This window comes from Salvia miltiorrhiza, chromosome 1, assembly GCF_028751815.1.
Source record: "Salvia miltiorrhiza cultivar Shanhuang (shh) chromosome 1, IMPLAD_Smil_shh, whole genome shotgun sequence".
Classification (NCBI taxonomy): domain Eukaryota; kingdom Viridiplantae; phylum Streptophyta; class Magnoliopsida; order Lamiales; family Lamiaceae; genus Salvia; species Salvia miltiorrhiza.
In genome coordinates this window covers 71,716,214-71,734,110 of record NC_080387.1, presented here as the reverse complement: position 1 = coordinate 71,734,110, position 17,897 = coordinate 71,716,214, and the positions used below count along the sequence as shown (strand labels likewise).

The 17,897-nt window shown below is 35.8% G+C and overlaps 2 protein-coding genes across 2 annotated transcripts; one reads left to right on the top strand and one right to left on the bottom strand.

Moving 5' to 3' along the window:
- The first annotated feature begins 3,169 nt into the window (after positions 1–3,169).
- Positions 3,170–11,794, top strand: LOC131005806 (protein ZINC INDUCED FACILITATOR-LIKE 1-like). The gene is made up of 17 exons (XM_057932893.1): positions 3,170–3,544; positions 4,568–4,608; positions 5,634–5,694; positions 5,768–5,870; positions 5,954–6,056; positions 6,159–6,212; positions 6,944–7,006; positions 7,678–7,727; positions 7,814–7,889; positions 8,179–8,379; positions 8,961–9,048; positions 10,004–10,089; positions 10,169–10,276; positions 10,562–10,606; positions 10,697–10,785; positions 11,072–11,115; positions 11,398–11,794. The coding sequence occupies exons 1-17, from the start codon at positions 3,394–3,396 to the stop codon at positions 11,490–11,492; spliced, it is 1,458 nt and encodes a 485-aa protein (XP_057788876.1). The 5' UTR covers positions 3,170–3,393; the 3' UTR covers positions 11,493–11,794.
- A 2,816-nt stretch (positions 11,795–14,610) lies between these two features.
- Positions 14,611–17,450, bottom strand: LOC131005805 (putative serine/threonine-protein kinase-like protein CCR3). Its single transcript, XM_057932892.1, has one exon. It carries the CDS (start codon positions 17,193–17,195, stop codon positions 14,808–14,810), a length of 2,388 nt encoding a protein of 795 aa, XP_057788875.1. The 5' UTR covers positions 17,196–17,450; the 3' UTR covers positions 14,611–14,807.
- Positions 17,451–17,897: the final 447 nt, after the last annotated feature.

Genomic DNA, 17,897 nt, shown 5'->3' with positions numbered 1-17,897 from the left:
TTGTAATTAACAATTTGTCGAATTCGATTGGCTAATTGTAAAAATAAATGAATCTTTAATGACTTTAAACCCTTCAAATTCACTTGAAATTTGGCATTAACAAATTTTAAAAACGGTGCGAACTCTTGTCCGTGAACAGCATAACATTCATGTTAATATGACTTGAACCTAGGGTTGTATACGAATCAAATAATTTTGTTCGATTCGGTATTCGTGTTCGAATTTTGATATTCGTATTTGAAAATTTATTAATCGAATCCAAATACAAATAATATTTTTAATTTGATTAGTTACCAAATACAAATTGAAAATTTTGATATTCGATTCGATATTTGTAAGTATTCGATTCGATTAAATATTTATAATATATATATATACACACAATATTTTATTTATAACTATCTAATCTAATTATATATAATTGAATAGAGATAATTAATGAAAGAAATGTATAACAACAACCAACCTAAACGTTATGATTAAATAGATAAATCTTAATATCTCTAAGCCCTGAATTCAAGAGTAAGCGCCCACCTTTATTTCACTTTCATATCTCTAGGTTGAATATAGAATCTTACATTGTTTAGATTATTATTTTAGATATTTTTTTTTATAAAATTTTGAATTAAATCGAATATTCGAATCAAATACGAATAGTTCGAATATTAATTCGAATCAGATTTATTATTCGCAAGGTATTCGAATATTGATTTGAATCTTGAATAATTTCATGAATACAAATCGAATATATCGCTTCGATTCGATTCGTTTACAACCCTATTTGAACCAATAATTTCTTGAAAAAGAGTCTTTTTGATACTTCAATTCTGTCGCTTGTACTGGGCCTTCTTCGACAATTATCTAAATATAGTTAGCTAAACGTCAAACTAAATTAATGTGCAATGATATGGATTAATGATAGGGACCTCACAGTCAAAAATGGTTGCAGAAAATTAATGTGCACATGCATGATACACACCAATGCAATCTTTGATATTCAGCACGTTGGAAAATTAAGATTTTGTGTAGTTAACACTCACCAGAATCAGGCTGCAATTTGAGATACGATTGATAAACATAAATTTTCAACTTTATTAAAAGTGTATCAATTATCAAATTTATTTGAAAAAAAAAACGTATGTGAAACGAAAATTGTGTTTAAATGTTGAATAGATTGCATATTAATTTCCTAATGTTGTTTTAAATATTTTATACTTATATCATCAAGTTAAAAGAGGAGTCGTATATAAATCTTTAATTTAAGAAAAGCTCGCATATTTGTAACCAAACCTAGATAACTATTTCAACAAATATTGTAACAGGTTGTCTCTTTTTTATTATATTACTCCATTCGTCCTATTACAAATGTCTTACTTTCTATAATAAGATGTTCTATTATAAATATTTATTCTCTTTCTATATATAATATTTAAACAATTTTCATCAACATAATTATCTACTAATTACATATTTTTTAATCTGTGTGCTCAAAAGTAATGTGCATTTGTAATAAGACCAAGGGAGTGATAAATTATACCTCCATCCACAAAAAGAGTTCTACTTACCCATTTTCTTTTGTCCACAAAAAAGAGTCTCATTTAACTTTTTGAACCATCACATGCATCATACTACATTTTTTCTTATACTCCCCTGATTCCATGAAAATATGCATAATATGGGATACCACGAATTTTAAGAAATTCTGTAAGTGTAGTGTGAGCGGAGAAATAGTCTCACATTGATTGTGATGTTTAGTGGTATAATTATTAGTATAAATAAGGTATGCATGTTTTTATGGGACGGACAAAAAAAAAGAAAAAAAAAAACTATGCATGTTTTTATGAGACGAATGGGGTATATTTAACTATAAATTGTACTCCCTCCGTTCCGGCTTTTGGTATCCAGTTGAGAACGGCATGAGTTTTAATAAAGTGATTGATGTGTTGTGAGTGGAATAAGGGTCACATATTTTATGTGAGAGTTAAAATAATTAAAGTGGAGTAAGAGCCCCACCTACTTTTACCAAAAATAGAAATAGATACCAAAATGTGGGACGGCCAAAAAAGAAAAGTTGGATACTAAAAGCTGGGATGGAGGGAGTACTTTTATTCTATTTTTTTTTTAACTAATAATGTATTTTTATTATACTTTTTTGTACTAATATGATCCCTATAAATAGTACCTTTACATTCTATTTACATTAATTTTAATAATTTTATAAATTTGCGTCCACCCTTAAACGGGCTGTATTTCATGGACGAAGGAAGTATATAAATAAATATAAAAACATTTTGCTTACGTTATGTGCTAGTTAAAATAGTAATACGATCCCTCTTGGGAGCGAATTAGAGATTGGAGATATAAGGTGGATTTGGTGAATGGAGAGATAAGGTGGTTCTTGGAGTGGATGGGGAACTAATTACTAACATCTAACATGACTTTGCCCGATAAAAAAAAAAAAAAAAAAAAAAAAGTAATACGACATTTGCTGAGATCAAGCGAATGAAGTTAGAGATCTATTTCAGTTCTTTTACAATTTAATAACGAGATTAGGTAAAAGTTATCATCGCATCTTTAGACTAACGACGTTAATACAAATGCATCATTACAAAAGATATTGCTGCTGATATCAACCCGACAAGTATTCGCTCATGCATCCAACTCGAATATTTACATATAAATAATATTCCATCCATTTAAAAAAAATATTCCATCCTTCATGAAGTGTCTTTCTATTTTTTTTTTTAGAGCAATGCTAAACAGCCACATTGTGGCCACCCACAATTTACCTAAATAAAAAATAATTTAATTTATTTAACTTATTTTTTAAAATAAAAATAAGATTTAGTTATTTTATCATATTCTCTACATTGTAGTTATTTTTTTGAAATTTTTTGGTAACTTTTTATTTTTATTAAAAAATAAATTAAAAATACAAAATACAAAAGAAATTAAAAAAAATAAGTGCAATGTAGAGAATATAATAAAATAACTAAATTCTATTTTTATTTTAAAAAATAAATTAAATTAATCAAGACTTTTCTTATTATATTAGTGTGTGGGTGGCCACAATGTGGCTGCATAGATTTATTGTATATAATATTATTGCCTTTAAAAGAATGAGTGGCTTTTTAAGAAGACATTATTGCGTTTAAGAGAATGAGTGGCTTTTTAAGAAGAGCAACTTTTTTTTTTTGTTTTTTATTTGAAGAAAGAGTAGTGGCTTTCATATTTAGAAAAACTTAAAAGCTGCTTGTCGTTTCCCACGCTTATCATTATCAATTTCCCTTCAAATATGTTTCATGCGTATGTATCTCTATATATTCACTTACATATATATACATACTATATGATTGGAGGTGTCTCTGAGTATTATAGCGTGAGAGAGAAAGAATGGCGTCGGCTGAATATGCGGAGAGTTTACTCATAAAAGACGACTACGTCGAGGGATGCGCGGGATGTGAGGTTGATCGGCGGAAACAATTACAGAGAGGGCTGCCAATCAAGCAAATCTTCACTGTCTGGATCATTGTGCTCGCCACTGGTAATTAATCAAACCTTTACTCTCTCTCTCTCTCTCTCTCTGCATATCTCTATGGTTAATCGCAGCACGATTGCTTCATTTTAGCGAATTGAACTTTGATCAGCCTGTCTGTAGCTCAGCTCGACACATCGTCCCTAAAGTGTCATTCTCAGCTACGCCTTCTTAGATGATGCCTAGTGCGGTATACTTTTCATGCATGACTTGCACTTTGCTGGCTCTTTCGAAATGTCTATTTCAGAAAATTATTGAATTTACTTATACCACAGACTTGCACTTCCAGATCGACACATCTGACTTTTTTTGTCGAACTTGTCTCTATTCTTGTCGAACTAGAATAGAAGTCGTGCACGAAATTGGCATCAAATTGAAAATTAGCTGTTGATGTTACAAAAAATAAAAAATAGTAAAGAATATGAATAGTATGAAGAGTAATTGAAAATTCTTTTTCATTAGTTTTGTGTGTGTTCTCGTAGAAAGCGGTGTTGGTGTTAAATAGTTCAAATTTTGTGTGAGATATGGAAATCCAATTTGTAGAATTTGAACTATGTAACAGATCTCCCCAGGGGGAACTAGATAAAACAGTAACTGTAAGTTCATGTTGGAAAAGAACTAAGACGCTATGCGATCATGATCCCATAATTGGTCTTTTGCTAATCATCAACATATTTAAGACTTTAAACGAAGGAGAATGTGTGCTTGAATGCAGAAACTTAAACATTTGTTGTTTGGTCATGGAAATGTTGTTGTTTTCTTGTGAAATGTCATGCTTCAAACAGTAGAATGGATGGATCATGCTTCTCTGAGCATGAGTTTAGATGTTTTACGTTATTTTGATTGAAATTTTGCTTAATCTTGATCGCCGATTGCTTACTATGCTTACATTTAAATAATTTGTTTTATATATCTTCGATGAAGAAGGAACTTAGCATCATTCAACTGCCTTAGCATTTTCTGTCTCCATAGTTCTTTTATTTCTTTGATACTGAAACTCTTTTTTCCCCCTGTTCTACTAACTGTCTACAGCTCTGACAATATCATCTCTCTTCCCATTCCTTTATTTCATGGTAAGCTTTCGAATATTTTTCACCATCAATTTATTTTGGGTTAAATATATGTTATATGTCATTATCAAACAATTAACAGTATAATACAATTTTGGTAGATCTAAAGTCATTACTTAAAGAAAGTTGAGACCATCTGATCTCCAATCAAATTCAGATTTAATACACATGAATAAGAAGAATGGTGCTATATATTACATTGGCAAAATATTTGGTTGTTGCACTTGGACCGTTTCTCATCTGTGGATTCGCTGGAAATAAAACAAAATAATTTTTCATTGGCATCTTTCCCTATTTGATGGAATATCTCATGATTTTCATGTCCAAATTCTTATGCCATCTTATTGCTCTTTTGCTTGTGTTCTGTACAAGAGCATCTTACTTTTCCCAAGGTTATGATTATCAGCAAAAGAAGTCTCGATTCTGATTTTCGCACTCACTTCTCATATCAGCAGAGTGATATAATTTTAAGTTTGAATCCTGATCAGTTCAGTTATGAGCAAAAATGATTATATAAAATATATTGGTGTTATTAGAGTACCTGGTCAGAAAGATGTTGAAACAATTCTTAATCCCACTACCTTTATATACTGAAGCGCTGGATATCAAAGTTTACTATGTCAGGTTGCAGATAGCAGCTTCAATTGATGTGGATTTGATCTGAGAAAGAGTTACCAATATAATACATAGAGATCGTAGGAAACTTAAGCGCATTTTAAATGGTTCCACTGGATATGTTCTTTCTCCATTATTAGGAATGATCAAACTGTATGCCTTCTATACTGTTTACTAGCAGTTGGGACTCATTATATGCATGTTTTTATTCAGGATTCCACTTTCAACATACATTTACTTTCTGTAGCTCTATATGGCGCATGCTATCTGTATTTTCTCCTTCTCGGCTATATTGTTAAATTATGGAAATTATCCAATTATTTTTGCCTAATATGAAAACCTGTGTGTCAGACTGATGGAAAAAGTAATGCACTTCTTTGTGTATCGTTTTCCTTTGTCTCTGTTTATTTCAGATAAGGGATTTTCACATTGCAACAAGAGAGGAAGATATTGGTTATTATGCCGGTTTTGTAGGTAGGCTAACTGCTAACATCTTCTTTTTTATACTCTTAATTACTTTCCACGGCTAATTCTTCATTATATGAAGGGTCTGCATACATGATTGGAAGAGCTATGACTTCTACCGTGTGGGGAGTAATTGCTGATAGATATGGTCGAAAACCTGTCATAATTATAGGCTGCGTCACAGTGTCAGTAATGGATTTACTTTCTTTAAGCTTCTATAGAACTTCATTTAGGGCATCCAAATAATTAGATATTCATTCATTTCCAGGGTTGTTTTCAACACTCTGTTTGGCCTTAGTATAAACTACTGGATGGCCATCATAACGAGGTTTCTTCTTGGTTGTTTGAATGGCTTACTTGGACCCATGAAGGTATTTTCTGATGTAACCAAATTGCAGATTCCTCTTCTAGTTGTTTTTCTACATTTCTTTTTCCATTGGATTCCTCATCTTATGGCTTCACTATGCCACCAGGCGTATGCATGTGAAACCGTTCGTGATGAATACCAGTCTTATGGATTGTCAGCGGTAAGCTGTTACTGAATGTCTTTTAGTACTTCATTGTGTGTATTGTGATAACCAACAAAAATATGCTATCATATGGAGCAACTCATGGGATAATAGATCATGAAAGAACACCTGTTTTGTTGAGACCGAGAGTTCATCTGAAACGTTTTGGACATCTGAAGTGTGGATCAACAAGATTATCTCTAAGATTGCAATGAATAAGAAAAACAATGACTAGCATGGTTTGTCCTTACAATTAAAACATCTGAAGTTTGTTTTTTTGTTGTTGGCAACAATTATTCGTCTGCCTACACACACATAACTTCCAACAGTTTCCAATCAAGATGCTTATTTTAAAGAGCTTATTATCTTCTACAACTTATAGGATGTTATTAGTACTGAAAGAGTTGTAATTGCTTCTCTAAATAAGATCTTCTTCCATATAAAGTTGGGCCCTCCTTAATTTTTTTTTCTCTCCTTACATTTTTAAAAGGAGCTTATAAGCTCCTTATGTTTTATTTTAGGAGAAAATCACATCATTTTATTAAAAAGATTGCCAAAAACTTTAAAGGAACTTATAATTCTTAAAACATCTTAGTAGCTCTTTTGAAGAGCTTATCAGCATAGCCAAACACTCTTTAAATTCAGAAAGATCCTGGAAGAGGGTGTGGCCAGTAATGACATATTGTTGTTTCTCAAGTCACTCATTTTCACATTGCAATTTCTGAGATTTAGAATTCAATTTTTCATAGGTTAGCACAGCATGGGGTGCAGGATTAGTTATTGGACCAGCTTTGGGAGGCTTTCTTGCTCAGGTACTAATATATTATGTGTTTGTTTGTGTGTAAATTCCATCCTATGTTGTTTCTTTAGTGCAGTAGCCAACCGCTGAGATGATTTTTCTATTCTGTAACCATCTTGAATTTGTAAACGTATGCCAAGGGAGAAGATCTACTTATGCAACTTTTGTGTTATTTAACTACATTTTCAGGCATGACTTTGTTATTTTCTCTCCAAAAACTATATCAGCCAATTAGCAACTGAAAATTCTAAGGAATATGAAACAGTTTGTAACATATTGTTTATAATATCATCTATCCATCTTCCTTCTAGCCCCTGGAGAAGCTTTTCATCCTACATAATGCAATGACTAGGTAAATTAGAAATCGAGACTGTCTCCAGTGTCGTAGTATGGTGAAACTATGACAACTTTTTCTTCCTTTTGGTACATGACTTCACTTCTCGATCAGTAGTTTCTCTGCCCCAGTATGCTTCATGTGTAAAATAAAGCCCGAGAATTTATTCTTAACTTCCGAAGGAACTAATTATGCTGGGGTTTGTTTTGTCGTTTTTCTTTAAGCTGTTATTTCTGACATATCTATAACCCTGAAATATTTTCTGTATGACTACATGTATCATGTATGTTTTTGTGTCTGTCATCACCAATTTAAAAGTTATATTTTCATTGGTGCAATATTTGGACTAGCCTGCAGACAAATTCCCTGGAATATTCGCGTCAGATTCTTTTTGGACAAGGTGCTTATTCTCTTCGTTCTCTCTCCTTAAGCATATTATCTCTTTCTTCTGGTTTTATAAACTCTAACTGAAGAACATTTTGGTAGATTCCCATATTTCCTGCCCTGTGCGGTAATATCAATATTTGCGGGAATTGTAACCGTTGCTTGTTTCTGGATCCCGGTATGTTTCTGTATCTCATATGCTATTTACTTCCAGAAAGCTTACTGTGTATTTTCTGATGTTATAACAAGATTAAGTCGATGACAAGAAGATATATCCATTCGTAAGCATTAGCTGTTTTGGCAGTGCTCGGTTGTGACTACCAAGTGTCTAGACAATGTACTAAAGTTTTAAACTGGTCTTTCTCCAAAAATCTATAAAATATGCATGTGATTTCATAGAGTTATCGACTTCATCAAGTATGCTTTGATTTTTTATGACGATTTGATCTAAATTTTAAGAGATGCAGGAAACTCTACACACACACAACTCAGGGAGTTCACATTCTCAAGGTTCTTCTGGTTCTTTGGAGTCAGCAACTCAACAGTCGGGCATTCAAGAGATGGGAAAAAATAAGGCTTCTAAGACAAGCCTCTATAAGAACTGGCCACTTATGTCATCCATTATCGTATATTGTATTTTCTCACTTCATGATATGGCTTATACAGAGGTAAGTAATATTGCAGCTAGTAGTTGTAGCAAAAAATATTTTATCTCCTAAATTTCTCTCTGTTACAGAAAGTGGTCTAATTTTAGTTGATTTAGCTGCGCTAGCCATTGTTTGAGGATTTTTGGCAGGAAGGTTATCTCTTGCATGGCTGTAAAAACTGATTCTAAGCTAAAATTCATTAACAGTTTTGGTACAATGTGATAGATGCCTTTTGCATTTCTTTACTACTCATCACTAGGATTTCCTTCTATTTAGACGGGGGAGACATAATAATTCTTCTGCATGAAACATCAGTCCTTCAACTCTCTTTAAGTTTAAGTAATGTCCATTCTATAGGGTTGTCTCTCTCGGTTCCTTCAGAAACCTTGATTTTATTTCTATGCTGCACAAATATTATGTTATACCAAGCACCAAGTAATGATGTCCAATAGGAATTTCCATAGTAAACTGTATAATCACAGATGAGTTTCATATTTTCTTTTCAATCTGTAAATTAGAGAATGCTTGTGGTTTTGAAGAAAAAATCGTCATATTAGCAGTACGCTTACGGTCATGACACAGTTATTTTTTTTTGTAAACAGATATTCTCATTATGGGCTGAGAGCCCCAGAAGACTTGGAGGGCTAGGTTACTCAACTGAGGATGTTGGAACAGTTCTTGCAATCTCAGGTATGGTTAAACAGTTCCTACTTGTAAAAGTTGTAATATACTCCCTCCGTCCCTCAAATAACTTCCTATCTTTTCTTTTTAGGTCGTCTCCCAAATAACTTCCTATCCATTTTGGGACACTACCCAACCACTAATAACACCCAATTTATTCTTACTTTTCACTTTTTCACCATTCTCAATACTAAGGATAACACATTTTCACTACTTTCAATACTAATTATAACACTTTTTCACCACTTCCAATACACTCAACAACAACTTTGTCTTAAAACCCGTGCCCCTCTCTCCTAGGAAGTTATTTGGGGGACGGAGGGAGTATGTCACATCCTTAGTACATAAATTTAATTATGCTTTTCTATAATCTTAATCAGAAAATTCAGGATAATATATACCTCCATGATAGGATTCCCACTACTGTTGGTCTTGAGTTCCTTGATGAATGAACAAACTAGCTTTCTCTACCTTGATGTTTCTTTATGTTCTCTCTACGTACGTCATGGCTAGAATTCAAGAGACACTTTATCTACGGAGAGGACCTAGTTATATGCATTAATGGACATTTTCATTCTTAAAGCTGCTCTACCCATAAGCCCAATTAATAATTTAGTCTCAATTATTTAGCCACTTATTTCTAAGTCCTTACTATCTCACATATGACATTAAAATCTTACAAAGTATTTCTATTGATAGATAATAATTTAGCCTTTTCTTTTATAACATATTTTGCCATGTCGGTCTTTTCATAAGCATATGGACAATGTATATTGTTCCATATGCTAACTCCGCTTGTGTGCATGATATGGTATATCCGGATAACAGCATACGTGGACAAGTATGGGGATTCATAGTTTTCTCCACTGAGTGTTAGTGAATTTAAATAAGATGATAAACCATTTTGGTTTACGTTGCATGCCTGCTAGTAATATATTACATTGCTTACTTATACAAATTTCAGGTTTGGGCCTTCTGATCTTCCAATCTTCCTTGTATCCAATTGTGGAGAAAATCATGGGCCCCATCTTGGTTTCTCGGATTTTAGGAGTATGACCTTGGAACTTGACATATACATGAATATGATCTAGAAAATCTATTTATTGGATGTTTTCTTTTTTTAATGCAGATAATTTCAATTCCTCTATTAACAAGCTATCACTACATAGCCATGCTATCAGGAATCACGCTGGCCATAGTATTAAATATTGCCTCTCTGTTGAAGAATGTCCTATCGGTAAGCTTTGTCAATGCATGCTTTTGTTTTGGTGAATTTTATGTCTGGATGATGCTATCATAGTGAGAGTTCAGTAGCCATAGTTTTATTAGGTTGATTTTCATTTATAGAAACTATATGTATATATATATATATGTGTGTGTGTGTGTGTGTGTTCCTTTTTCAATTGAAATAACCTAAAAGAACTTCACATAACATAAATTGAAGATCTAGTGGAAGCATATTCATATTACTGCACCTGATAGTAGTTTTTTCTTAGTTCAATAACTTGTTCTGTTCAAGCAGATATCCATTGTGACGGGGCTTTTCATATTGCAAAATAGAGCTGTGGTAATTCTCCAATCAAGCATCTCTTCGTCTTCAGCTTAGTTCGCATGATTGTGCATCTGATAAATGACTATTTCAACTGAATGATCATAGGATCAAGACCAAAGAGGAGCAGCAAATGGTATGGCTATGACCTTTATGTCACTTTTCAAAGCATTTGGTCCAGCAGGAGGAGGAGCATTGTGAGTTTCTCTTCGAAATCTTATTCTTTTACCGTTCTGAGTTATGTTTTTTATCCCGAATAATCGGGTCTTGATCTTCTTGTGGTAACAACTTCTGAAATCTTCTATTACCACTGAATGCACCAGAACAAATATGCCTCCAACCATGAACTAAAACATCCACCTACCAAAGCATAGTGACATGCGACATGAGTTCTTTAGAATTCTCGAACAAACTATACAGAAACATTGCCTGTCTACTTCAAAATCTTCTCTTGCTAACTTGTCTTCGATTCAAATTACACAGGTTCTCTTGGGCAGAAAAACGCCAGGACGCGAATTTCCTTCCAGGTATGTGTCACTGAGTTTGTTACAAGCGATTATTATCATATCAGGAATCATGATGTTATTATCATATTCTATTAGGACCATGGATTTCTACTTTAATTTAGACCTCATATCCCCTAATCCATTTTCAAAGCTTACTCTATGCAATACGTGTATTTTTCGACCTTTGACATTTTTCTCATATAAACAACTAACAGTGTTTCACCCAGCATTGCTCGAGTCTACTCTCGTTGTGTTCTTTATTTTGTGAGCTGGTGTAGAAATAATGTGATTCTCTTAATGCAGGAGATGAAATGGTTTTCTTCGTCCTGAACGTGATCGAGGCAATTGCAGTTGTGCTGACATTCAGACCATTTTTGGTCGAACGACGAAGTAGTTGAGCAAGCAGGGACTAAATGTTTATGCTGCAATTGGATTATGAGAGTGTCAGGGGAGCTACATTCTTTGAAAACACGAGGTGCTGCAGCAACCACAGCAGTTACATGAAGATTATAAGCTGTTGTAAACTATTTTGTTGTGTGGAAAACTGTATTATTTGTTATAGAAAATATTGCAATCTTCAAAAAAAAAAGAAAAAAGAAAAAGGTCTTCTTTTACACATGATGTTTGGCCAAGTGAAGCTCGAGGTTTTGAGAATTTTCTTACTTGAAATCAAATTCAAACTCTTATTAAGAGTGTCTAATTTTGGGTCACTTGAGCTTTCTTAGGTGTAAATTACAGTTTAATGTCCAGATTATTGACTTTTTAATGAAAGCTACTTTTGCTCTCGAATCCATACTATATTTTTGGAAAGATAACCTATATTTTTGGAAAGATAACCAGACGCAAGCGGCACCACTATCCACACAAAGGTGAGAAAATTACATCGTAGGTGGGATCTCTATAATAATTTCAAAATTGAGTAATAACTTTTTAGTTATAATAAAATTAAAGGTTTATTTGTAAATTATATTTTTTTTCTTTTTCTTTATCTTCTTATTTTTTGTTTTATTTCTTTTTATAATTGTGAAATTCGATTAATTATAAAATATTTAATATGCACATCAAATTAAAGATCACGATAAGAGCTTTAATTTGATATATTTTATGTAAATATTTGATTTAAAATATAAAAGTTATTTATTTAAATATTAAAAAAAACTATATCTCCTCTCATTTTTTTTTGAATAAATCTATTTTTTAATTCTTTGTTCTTTTTATTTTCATTTCTTAACTTATTTTTTGCCTTTTCATAATATAATTTTTTGTTATTGTGAATTCTTTTCGATTTTTTACTTTTTCAATATTCAGTTAAAATTAATTTTTTATTGTATATATAAATATGATAATTGAGTTTTTTTTTTAAAGCAAATATGATAATTGAGTTGGTATCAATTTTATATAAATATAAAAATATTTCTCATGCATTGCATGGTTGGTTACTTATTTAAATATGTAAAAGACAATTACTAATCAATCATAAATAAAGAAAGGTTCATTTGTATGGTGTCAAGTGCTTAAAAAAATGTTTAAACAATCACATTGAAATGTGAAGCTTACCAAATACCCAAATAGCATCAATCTTTTTTAATGACCAACAAAGATAACGTGATATGGATATAATTGTCAATCCAAATTCTAGAAATTTAAACTCTTCATACGCAGCTATATACAACAATTATTTTTTAAGTGACAAATAAAGACAATTTGATATGGATAATTTAATACAAAATCATATACACGTCGATATAGATTCCTCAAAAACTACACTTACATGAAAACGAAATATCAACATCCCACATCTTGCAAGTTACACGAGAATTAATACAAAATTACTCTCTTCGTCCCACTAAAAGTGGCATGTATTCTATTTTGGGTCGTCCTACTATAAATAGCCTATTTTTACAAATGGTAAAGTTTAATCCTTTAAAAAAGTGTGGATCCTACCTCTTTTAACACATTTACACATCCTCCTTAATTTCCGTGTCGAAAAGTTTTGAGCCACTTATAGTGCAACGGAGGGATATATTATTACCCAAAGTAGGTAGAAAAGTAGCCATACACTTAGGACTCCAAAAAAGGTGTTTAAATAGATATGAATTGGACATCAATGTGAACTGGTAGACTAAATTGTATGTAGAAGAGTTGACTCATGCAGACCTTATTAACTCCCATCAAATATGAACACAAATGTGAGGAGCCCTCTTTGTCTCACCGGCCACCAATAAAACCACCACCACCGCCGCCGCCGCCACCACAACCACCACCACCTCCCTAATATTTATGCATTTACTACTCATCATTGCAGAATAAATATTGCAACAGATGGCAATTCCATTCTGTTTTATTTGTAACCGAAGACTATTAAATTTATTCTTCATGGGCAGGTATAAATATTTCCAGATTTTACCTTGATTTGCACCGCTGTGTTTATATGTATAAATATAATAATTTCAAGAATTGAAAAGGGGCTTAATTAAGGCCCTACACATGTCAACATCCTGAGTGATTCAATGGCTTTAATTGACTACTTTTAGTGTAGCTTGAAATTCAATTCTACATGCAAGTAGAAGATTAGGCTTTTGAAATACAGACCAAAGGAAGCAGTACTAAATGTATATATTACATTACATAGAGGCACAAAGAAAACTAAGTTTGGACCATGCTTTATAATTTTTAAATTATTGGATTAGACTTCTAGGATGTTTATTTTACATTCATTTATACAATTGTGATAGCATCCTTTAATAAATAATGCTCCAAATATAAATGCTCAATACAATTCGTCCAATATAATAATGTCTTTAGATAAAGAAGCTTCTTTCCATTCTCTCTCTCACGCGAAACAGAGGATGTATGGATTGGAACAAATTTCACTTGATTGATACTCTCTTCGTCCGTCCCACTTCATTTAGTTCCGATTCTTTTTTAATCGTTTCATTTGACTTTACTTGGTTTCCTTTTTGAATAATCAATTTTCATTATAATAAATATGGACTCGTATACTTTTACAGGACTCATACACCTTTAGGGCCCGTTTGGTATGCGATATGAGATAAGGTGTGATACGTCATATTTATATCGTATTTGGTGCAATGCATGAAAATATCTGTAAAATATAAAGTTAATAATAATTATGATTAAGATTTGTATTACGTATACTACCTACAGAGGAGATATACAGAATCCCTCAAATCAATATAATATTTTCGAATTTTTAATTTATAAAGGATTGTGTGTTTCGTATTACTTCTTATCAAACAAAATATTAATGTGTCATAGATATATTATACACCCTAATCACTCGTAACTAACGAACTCTAATACTATAATTTATCTTAACAAGACTCACACACTTTTACATTAAAATTTTATTATCCTAACTAACAGTATCAAAAAGAACTTAACCAAATAAAGTTGGACAAAGAAAGATCCTCTCAATGCTCTCATAATCCTAGGAATCGTTCTCGATTATTTCATTTCCTAATGTTAGTAATACACAAAAGACAAATAGGATTATTTTCTTTTCGAAATCTTTTCACACTCAAAGCCAAGAAGAATCTGCAGTGTATAGAAGCTAAAACATTTTTTTTTTTGTTTTGAGAAACAATTGTAACTGTGAAACTATGAATGAATTTACAAAATCCTAAGGCTAAAAATCTCACTAAGCAAACAATTTGCTCAAAAACAATCTAAAAAAAAAAAAGAATTAGAATTCAATCCGAAACAATCGAAATCGTCCCACTCGAGATGCTGCCATGGCTATCTTCACACAGCGACAAAGCTCGATCCAAATTAGCAACAATGTCAGTCATGGAAGGCCTATCCTTCCCTTCCAAATGCACACAATGCATCGCCGTGTACGCCACCAGCTCCACCGCCTCCAGCTCGCTCACCTCCGCCGCCCCGACCCGCCCGTCCAGGATCCGCCCCACTTCCCCGGCCATGATCGCCGGCACCGCGTAGTCCACCACGCTCACCGGAGCCTCCCCGTCCTTGAAAATCGCCCGCCTCCCCGTCAGCAGCTCCAGCAGCACCACCCCGAAGCCGTAGACGTCGCTCTTCGCCGTCAGCACGTTCAGGCCGTAGTACTCGGGGTCGATGTAGCCGACGGTGCCGGCCGCCTTCATCGGCCGGTAGTCGCGATCGTCCTCCGGCCCCATCAGCGACAGCCCGAAGTCGGAAACCCTAGCCGTCCAATTGGCGTCGAGCAGGATGTTGGAGGACTTGATGTCGCGGTGGATGATCGGCGGCACGGCGTAGCTGTGGAGGTACTCGACGCCGCGCGCGGCGTCGAGCGCGATTTTGATCCGCATCCGCCATGAATTCACCACGCTGCTGCTCTTCTCGACGTTGCCCTTGCTGTGGAGGTGATCGTATAGAGCGCCGTTCTTCATGTAATCGTACACCAGCAGCCGCTCGTCTCGCTCCTCGCAGAAGCCGACTAACCTAACCAGATGCTTGTGATGCAGCCGCGATAGAAACGAGATCTCCGATTCGAATGCGTTTTCCTTTTCCTGAAATTTCTTCGCTTTGGGGCCGGATTCGCTCCGCTTGATCGCGACCTCGCGGCCGTTGGGGAGCTTCCCTCTGTAGACGACGCCAAAGCTGCCGGCGCCGATTCTGTTCTCGGCGGCGAAGTTGTGCGTGGCCTCGGCGAGATCGGAGAAGAGAAACTCCTCCGCTTTGTCGGCGTGTTTCGACGACGTGCCGCTCCGCTGCCGCCGCATCAGCATCGACGCCTGCCGCCGGAGAGTCGACGATCGCGACGGCGGATTACTGCTGGATTGCTGATTCGCCGCCGCCGCCGCCGCCGCCGCATTGGTGATGGTCGGCTGAACGGAGTTGTGCACCTTCTTCTTCCCGAAACAAGCGCCGCTACGCCACAAACAGTAAAGGACCGAACAAATCCCTATGAAGCCGCCGACGGATCCTACAATTGCAAACGCCAATAAGCCCCTCCTCAGCCCCCGCGAAGGCGAGGAATTAGGGCTAATACTAGGCGGCGGCGACGGAGGCGGAGACAGAGGCGGATTGAAGGAAATCGGCTCACAAGCAGCACAGATATGGCCGTCGCCGACGCAGAGCGTCTGGTAATCGGGATACTCGCCGCAGGAGCACGGCGTGTCGACGCAGGGCCCCGGGAGAGTCTTCTGCAACGGCAGCTCGTTCGCCGCGGCGGTAGGCCATCCGGCGCCCCAGCAGATGACCGAGAAATTGCGCCGCGTCAAACCGCAGGTGAAATTGAGGCCTGCTACAATGGATTCGAATGAGATTTCGTTGGTAATGCTGCTCGAGAACTCTCCCTTTCCGCCCCAGCACACGACGGCGCCGTTCGATCGTCTGATCGCGCACGTGTGGTTTGCTCCGAGCGCGAGGTCTCTGTAGTCGCCGGAGGTGTTCGACGGTATATTCAGCTGGCCGTCGTCGTTGCTGCCTCTGCAAATCACGATTCCCGAATTGCTAATTCCGCAGGCGTGGCTTCCGCCGACGTGAATATTGAACATTGAAAAATTCGCAAATTCTGATTGGATTGAAGATGAAGTCACGCCGCCGCCGCCGCCGTCGCCTCCCCAACACAAAACCCTGCCGCTGGCCTCAACAACTCCACAGGAAAATCGGAGCCCCGACGAAACCATGCGAAATCGATCGGGAAATTGAGCGGGAGAAACGTCATTTCCTCGCCAGCAAATTGCATTTTCGCCGCCGGTGGTGTTCCTCAATGCGCAGATTTGGGTATCGCCGATTGCGAGGGAAGTAAGCGGCGCGGAGGAGGTGTTGTAGATTCTCTTGGGGTCAAAGGTGGTGTTCCAGCAGAGGAGGCTGAAGCCGCGGGAGCGGACGGCGCAGAGGGTGTCGCGGCCGCCGGAGAGGTAGTCGAAGGAGGTGGTGGGGAGGATTGGGGGCAGTAATTGGCCATCACTCCAGCATTGGATTTGCTGGATGGCTTGGTTGGCGGCAATGGAACATACGGTGGTGGAGGAGCCGTACACGGCGGCGACGGTGGCGGCGGAGCCACCGAGGGCGGACGCCGGCGGCGGGGAGGTCAGGGCGACGAGGAATAGTATCGCGGCGGAGATGACGGCTGAAAAGGGTTTCGTCATCTATGGAGTTCTTCAAGTGCCCCCCTCATTTGCTAGAGAGAGAGAGAGAGAGAGAGAGAGAGAGAGAGAGAGGGGATTCAGTGTTACTGTGTATGTTGTTTGACCAGCTGAGAAAATGTAAGCTGGTCTTCGGAGAAGGAAGGGAAGATAGGCTAATTAGGAACTTTCAGTCAAATTTCTTCTTTTATTTTCTATTTTTCCCCCAAGACTTTTCTCTTTTTTTTCTCAATTCTCGTGCTTTATTTGTATTTAAAAGAATATAAAAATAAGAATAAAAATATTACCATGGTTTCTCAAAAAAAAGAAAAGAATACTACTATAGATAGTAAATTATATTCCCTCTGTTTCATTTTATTTAATCTAATTCTTTTCGATATAATTATCTAGGAGAGTAAAATTACAATACAAAAATATGTGAATCTATATTTATAACGGCTCATTATTGTTTGACACAATTATTAAGAATACAAGCGATTAAATAATAAAAATGATAGAAAATTGTGGGGCCCATAAATTTTGGTGAGAGAAAATGATTTTCCTTTTTCAAATAGTTCATCATTAATGTGACAGACGAAAAAAGAAAGTTAGTCACTATCAATGGGACGAAAGAAGTATGTTAAATACTCTCTATCTCATGAAAATTGTTATATGAAAATGACACGAGTTTTAATAAAAATAATTAAGTATATTGTGAGTGAAAAA

What these genes read in the sequence shown, in the direction of transcription:
- LOC131005806 (XM_057932893.1), top strand. Translation starts at nt 3,394, where the DNA reads ATGGCGTCGGCTGAATATGCGGAGAGTTTACTCATAAAAGACGACTAC. An exon ending in TCCCATTCCTTTATTTCATG is followed by an intron (nt 4,609 to 5,633) that starts GTAAGCTTTCGA and finishes TGTTTATTTCAG; the next exon opens with ATAAGGGATTTTCACATTGC. An exon ending in TGTTGAAGAATGTCCTATCG is followed by an intron (nt 10,277 to 10,561) that starts GTAAGCTTTGTC and finishes CTGTTCAAGCAG; the next exon opens with ATATCCATTGTGACGGGGCT.
- LOC131005805 (XM_057932892.1), bottom strand. Translation starts at nt 17,195, where the DNA reads ATGACGAAACCCTTTTCAGCCGTCATCTCCGCCGCGATACTATTCCTC.